Source organism: Oratosquilla oratoria, chromosome 34 (assembly GCF_046742065.1).
Source record: "Oratosquilla oratoria isolate Oo_2021 chromosome 34, ASM4674206v1, whole genome shotgun sequence".
Lineage (NCBI taxonomy): Eukaryota > Metazoa > Arthropoda > Malacostraca > Stomatopoda > Squillidae > Oratosquilla > Oratosquilla oratoria.
Genome location: NC_134810.1, coordinates 38,795,290 through 38,802,789, shown reverse-complemented (window position 1 = coordinate 38,802,789; position 7,500 = coordinate 38,795,290). Strand labels below are relative to the sequence as shown.

At 42.6% G+C, this 7,500-nt stretch overlaps 1 protein-coding gene across 3 annotated transcripts in view; it reads left to right on the top strand.

Annotated features, from left to right (window-relative positions):
- The window catches only part of LOC143018211 (uncharacterized), a 26,613-nt gene extending 22,208 nt beyond the window's left edge, over positions 1-4,405 (top strand). For all 3 annotated transcript variants that reach the window (XM_076173414.1, XM_076173415.1, XM_076173413.1), the window contains exon 8: positions 3,323-4,405. In XM_076173414.1, the coding sequence (XP_076029529.1) occupies positions 3,323-3,841 (519 nt within the window). In that variant the 3' untranslated portion in view covers positions 3,842-4,405. The remainder of the gene's footprint in view (positions 1-3,322) is intronic.
- The last annotated feature ends 3,095 nt before the right edge of the window (positions 4,406-7,500 follow it).

The window sequence follows — 7,500 nt, the reverse complement described above, 5'->3', positions numbered from 1 at the left end:
ATTAGAGAAAATTAGATTTTCTATACACTTGCGACTTGCGACTTGCAAGGTAAGACCACCCGCTTGCGCGGGATCGGTTTTTGTGGGAGGGGAAGAATGTCTGTAAGAAAATGAAAATATAGTAGTGTATAAAAGAGGACTATTGCCACCGGGCGATTAAGCGAGCGATCAAGGGCTGTTGGTGGTCGTGGCTCGGGAGAAATGGACAGGAAACTCGGACGGCGGCGCCGACGTCGGGATTAAAATCACCAAAATATCAGAAAATGGTAAGAGGCGTCGTAGTGGAGAAAGGTGGAAAAACGGAAAAATCTTTAGTGGGAGGTAAACTGAAATGAGATGTAGTATAAGAGAAAGTTAGAAAGGAAGCAAATTTTAGTCGAAGAAAAAGTAAGTGTAGATGTTTGTGCGTGGGTCGTGGCTATGTTCGTGAGAGGTGTGTGTATGTATCTTACGGGAAGTGAGTAGAGTTCACTTCCCGCGTGTAGAGCGCGTTCCTGTTTAGCCCCAGGTAAGGCCTGAGCTTTTCCTGCTTTTCCCCAGGTTGGGTTTGAGAGTCTGTAGAGTTGATCCAGTGGCGGTGCGAGGGGGGGCAGGCGGGCGGGTGTTGTATTATCTTTCTCCTTCCCAGCACAACTCTGAAAGCAGAGAATTACGTGACTGGGAATTGTGTGTAAATGTCAGAAGTGTAAACCCGCTCGCCAGCGTCAGCGAAGAGGCCAGCGCGTGGGTGCGGGCCGGTTGGACAGAGAGGCTCCCCAATTCCTCTCCGTCGACCAGCCGGCGATCAGATAAGGGTTCTGAATAAAAGTTGGGTTGGGCCTCCTCTAAGCCCCTACTCTGAAAACGGAGAATTACGTGTCTTGGGAAATGTGTGTATTTGTCTTGGTGTAAATCCGCCTGCCGACGTCAACGAAGAAATCGGCTTGTGCCAGACCGGCAGCATCTAAGGAGATATATCGCCTCTCCACCACCGGCCGGCGAAGACTGCCGGGCGCTTATTAAGCGGGCTGGAGTTGAGAGACTTCAGACTTCTCGGAGCGCTGAATTGATTTTATACACTTGCTTATTCTGAAACACAACAGAAGTTTAGATGGATCGGACTGCTGACTTAGCAGGGAAACTTAAAAAGGGTATATGACACAGTGGAATGGTGAATAAATTGGTTTAAGATACAATTATTACTATGCATAACATTAGTATATACATTCGTACATATTTACATATTAATATTGGCAACGTATAACGATTATTTAAAATATATTTGCATAATTGTTATACGGGAAATTATATACGCTGTGCGTAACTAAAGAAAACGACTTCTTAAGGCGTGACGTTGCTACAATGTCAACAATATGTGTCTAACATTCGTATAGATTTAACTTCTCTTAGTTCGTCATTCAGTTTCTCCCCATATGACGCAAGAATGATTTGATGTTTGGAAATTTGAAAAACAAAACATTATAACCGAAGTCGTTTCTACTCAAACGAAGTAGCAAAAACAAGTAGCATGCTAGCGAGAAATGCTTAGTGTTCTGCCACCTTCAATCAAACATATTTCATTCAAAAAGTAAATAGTTATTGGGAGAAGCTGATGTTTGTAGAGTTCATGGATCTAAACAGTCTGTGAGAAAGTAAACAAGACAAATGAGAGCTGTGGAGGGTATGGAAGATTCCTTGGGTTAAGAGTAGCTGCCGAGGACAAATGATGACATATATGAAGTAGATAAGAAATGTGTAAATACTTCCAGAGAAGAGACAGAGTAATAGTAGGAGTAGGCATGGTTGAATCAAGGATGCCCGATTCAACCTGGGTTTTTATTATGCACATGCTAGAAGAGCTTGTGGGCTTTGTGATAGCCCAGTGATTAGTGTCGAACTCATGAGCAGGTGATCGTGAGTTCGATTACCGTTACCCAATGCATGTTTCCTGGCCAGGCGGGGAGGCAACCCAAACATCGTCAAAAAAACAAACAAACAAAAACAGAGGTTTCTCACTTACCACTTCGTGGGAGTGGAATGGTGAATTTGAGTCCATGAATGGAAAGATGGATATGATAAACATGAGAAGACATGTTAAGACAAAAGTTGGAGTTATGAAGAGCATAAAAGATACAAGATACAAGAACGAATCATGGTTATGATAACATTCTAATATGAACATAATTGGTACGGTGCTGAACAATTCGATACTGGTAACAGAAATGTGAAGAGGATGTGAATGTGAGGAAAATAAATATTTTATGAAATATTCTAAGCATGTGGGGAAGAGAGCAAGGCTGGCATAGGTATACAATGATCCAGAGATGGAAGGAATGAGAAAGGAAGGAAAAACAGAACTACAGGAACAGTGTAAGTGAATATATAGAGAGATAAAGAATAAACAAGGGTGATACAAATATATAGATGAAAAAAACAAAACAAGGAAGGCGTATACAGTCACAGGATTCCAGATAAGTGTATAAAATAGAAAGATGGAAGGTTTCCAGAGTGCCGGGGACTTATGAACCCACCACGATTTCAAGATTCCAAGGTCCCAGTATTTAGGGTTCCAATAATTAAAAACCCAGGTTTTAGGGTCCTATGACCTCAGTTTTTAGGGTCCTAGGGACAGGGTCACAGTATGTTGAGTCCCATGGGCGTAGGATCATAGTATATAGGGTCCTAAAATCCCTGTGTTTAGGGTCCCATTTCTTAAGGTCCCAGTTTTTAGGGTCCAAGAGTTCCAGTTTTAGAGTTCCAGGGACACAACGACACAGTATTTAAGGTCATAGGGTCACAGTATTTAGGGAATCATTATCACTAGGTCCCGGTATTTAGGGTCTCTGTGTCAAAGGGTCCCAGTACTTAGTTATAAGGTCAAAGGGTCATGGTGTTTAAGGTCACAGGTGAGACAGAGAGTTAGAAAGAGAACTAGTTGATAGAGTTGATCAAAGAATACTGGAATGGTTTTAGCATATGGAAAGGATGAGTGAAGAACAACTAGCAAAAGAAGTATGGAAAACAGAAGTAGATGGAGTGAACTTGAGAGGAAGACCGAGAACGGGATGAATGGATAGGATGAAAGAAGAATATCTGCCGAGCAAGGAAAGGAGAGGGCAAGATATAGGTGTAGTGGAAGATGGTTGTGAATGTACAATAAAACGACGAGCCCAGAGGGTATTTCTCCTTGTCCTCTCTACAAGTAGATGGACGGGAGGAGCGGGTCGCCATATAATGAAGCGGTGGAGATGAACCAGCTTTGGCTATCGGGCCATACTATTGAGGTGCTGTGTCTTATTGCGTTGCTTCTGACCACTTTGACACCATCTCTCTTCCTTCTCAGATCGACGAGTTTGATGTTGTTGGCCCTGTCTGTGAGTGTGGAGATTTCATGGCCAAGTGCCGAAGGCTTCTGGTCCCAGAACTTCCTTCTAAGGCCCAAAGCCACAGAGAGTCACACCGACAACCCTTGGTGGTACAGGAAGCCCTGGGAAATAGTGACCTCGCTGAGGATCTCGAACAGCAAAAGAAGAATGAAAGATGTTCGAGTTCACAGTCTCTGCCCTCTGAGTATTCAACCTCCTCTGTCCCTCCAGCTCTCTTCAGTCAAGATGTCCCAAAACCCCAACTTCTACAAAACGCCATCCCTTCTTCAGTTATGCCCCCAGTGGCGACGTCATCACTGCTGCCTCCCGCCCTTGTGATTTGGATGGCAGGAGCATACTGTGCTTCTATGTCCTCTAACTATAACTTACGCCCTCTAGTGGCCGAAGTCCTTGTGACATCACAAATGTCCTATCGGGTGATTCGCAGGCCACAGGACTTTGCTAATGTTATCCACAAATATGGAGTCCTTGACTGAGGGAGTCAAGAAGCTAGGATTGGGGATCTGTGCAGGTCTGGATCAAATAAATTATATAAACGGGAGTTTCCCATTTTAAGCAGGTGTTGAAATCAAACGTTCCCCATAAAGTAGTAGCTTCTGTCTGTCTGTTTGTTTGTTTACGAACTCCTAGGGTTTTGGAGATAGACCCCCATAACCCTATATATTCTGATACTTTATCACTCCAGGTACTTGGATAACTATATTTCATTAAAAACAAAAAAAATGGCTAGGGTTAAGGGTTAAAGGGGTATGGTGGGGTAACACGCCACTACTGTAGTGTCCCATACCACGATTAGCATTTTGTGACAAAAATTACTATGATTCAAAAAAACATTGTATGTGTTCATAAATATTATTTATATTTGTGAAATTAATGTCACAAACTATGATAGCCTTTGTAAGGAGAAAGCATGTCAATGTAAAATTATTGTATAATTTTACCAAATGTTTAAATATCAGTTATTTTTATTTTACGTTTTCGCGGGCGGTAATATAACTATTTTCTAAAATAATAAAAGGTTAATTCAATTCTTCTGTTAAGGCCGAATATATTTCATTTCCAAAGGGCGTCTCCCTCCTCAAGTTCATTTTTGCTTACTTTCCTAACATTATATTTTCCAGTGAGTTATATTGATACGTGTAACTTTTCTACACAAATTCTTTCAAAATTAAAATGATCATCATTTGCCCGCAGCAACGCGCGGGTAATTTGGCTAGTATATTATATATATATAATAATATAATATATAATATGTACAACACTGAATGGGTCCCAGTGAACAGATATACACTTTTATCAACCACAATACACTTTAATTCTAAGCCATCAACATCGAGAGACTCGAGGAGGCCAACATGCAGCAATTGAAACGTGGTACGGCCAAGGATTCGAACCTGGGCTAGTACGTGACAAGTGTTAGTGACTTAATCGATGGCGCAATCGGTTAAGTCACTAACATTTGTTGACATACCGGTTGTGCAGCGATGCTGAAAGTATTTCATCACTGGACGGGAATAGTACTAGGACCGATGGAACAGCGGTTGCGGACGGTGCCACTGCACTGTTGAGCCGTGTACTCTTTATTTATGTGTGTGCGTACATTCAGAACTGAAGTAAAAATCGAAGACAAGTAACTCTTTATTAATAGATAAATTGCAGTTTGATGACCAAATGTATTTACAAAAGTGGATGAGGTCCGGCGCGTAGGCCAAGGAAACCTAAAGGTACGTTTTACTCGGCGCGATTATCGTCCAACGATGATCGTTCAACGATGATAGTACAACGATTATCGTTCAACGATTATCGTTCAACGATGATCGTTCAACGATTATCGTTCAGCGATTATCGTTCATGGCTTACAGATGATCGTTAAACGATTGTCTAGAGCACTGATTCTTTGTTTTTGAATGGGGCTGTTTGGCTTTGAGCTGCAAAGTACGATGCTGATAATTTCAACCAAACCTATAACCAACGCGCTTACCCAAGTAAGATGCCAGGTAGTAGGATGCGCGTCACCCGCTATTGGCTGTGGTAGGAGGCTGATAATTAATTAATCGCATCGAGCGAAATGTACCTTAAGGGCTTACCAAGATATACAGACTCAGAGGAAATCAACCTTACGGACTATTCCGAACAAGTGATACCTGAACTTGTCTAGATTACACAGTAAGAGATTATATATATATATATATATATATATATATATATATATATATATATATATATATATATATATATATATATATATATAATATAATATGGTGGCGATGATCAGTTGTAATAAGACATCTTGAAATCTGTTGATAGTTCGAATACAAGTTAAACAAAAAAACTACAGTAAATATACAAAGTTAAATGTAGTCATCTGATATTCGGCACTCAGTCTGGGTTTTCCTGAGCCGAATGAAGTTGTCTAGATGGACCCAGGATGTACATATAAAGACGACATTTTTCAATACATCAATAAAGATGGCGTCCAGCCTTTGAGTTCGGGAAGACAATGAACCATAACATATTAACCTGAGGAACCAAATGCCCATAGCTGGGCGCATTCCTCGGTGCGTCCCTAGGTGCGTTTCTCGGTGCCCTGACTGACATGACTTTGTTTAGGACACCTAGGGACGCGTTCAGTTCTGCAAATGCCAGCAGTGATGTATATCAGCTAGCGATAAGGTGATGAGGTGAACACGAAGGAAAAATATAATTGTGGCCATCAGCATGAATAAATTCAAGTTAGCGTTTGCCGAGAGGATGTAAAAAAGACGGGATCCCATGAGCACAAGTCCAACCCTGCATATTACAACTAAGTAAAATAGGTGCGCGCGCACACACACACACACACACACACACACACACACACACACACACACACACACACACACACACACACACACACACACACACACACACACACACACAAACAACACTGACCTGAACCACGACCCACTGCAGGACACGCTGGACACGCTGGACAAGCTACACACATGAACAGTGCACAACATAGTCTCCATCAACCACAAGAAAAATGTGGTAATGCACTTCCACACCTCCAATGACGTTCTTCCCCTCCCCTGCTGATAATCGACGGCCAACCCCTGCAAGTGGTCAAGTCAACTAAGCTACTGGGGATAACCATCGATAATAAGTTGACTTGGAAGGAGAACACCGCTAACACGGTCAGGGCAGCCTCCTACAAGCTGTATATACTGCGTCGACTGAGTTCATTAGGGGCTAGGCTGAAGATCTCATGACCATCTACACTTCCTTCATTTTACTCAAGTTGATGTACGCATCACCCTCCTGTGACACCTCACTCACAATCACGCAGCAGCGACAGCTGGAGAAAATGCAGAAAAGAGCCTATCGCACAATCCTTGGCCAAGAATACACCACCTATCAGCACGCTCTCACCACGCTAGGAAAACCTACCCTTGTTAAACATCCTCGGCACCGGAACCTGATACCATCACAGGTACCACGACCACGGCTGCAGGTGCGGCACCATAATACCATCAAGCCGATCAGAGCACACACCGACCAGTAGAAGAAGAGCCCCATACCGACATTTGTGGACTTAATCAACAAGAATTAACATTGTTGTACTACACAGCTATTCCTTAGCTTACTGTTTTTTTTTCAATGCTTTTAACATCTTTTCACTGTCATAGTTTTATAATGTTATAATCTTTTAGGGTGTATATTTTCAGGAGTAATGCTACTATACCCAATAAACCGATTATTATTATTATTTTTATTATTACACAAACACACGACTCGTGCCGCAGTAATTAGAGTTTACGGCTGCCACTATGGCGGCCCGGGTTCGAATCCCGACCAGGATTGAAATAATTTCAGTATCGCTGCGCTGCGGGTTGTTACTCAAACTCTCGTGGGAGGGGAGTTGTGCGTGTGTGTGCGTATAAGGTCACAGTATTACCCATATATCGGTCATACGAGCTCTGAGCTCTCTTCCGGGAGGGAAATAGCTGTCGGTCACGAGTCCACCACGTGATCCAAGGACCAAGATGAACACACACACACACACACACACACACACACACACACACACACACACTGGCGTTGTGGTTAGAGCTCTGGCCTGCCACTACGGAGGTCCGGGTTCGACTCTCGCCCG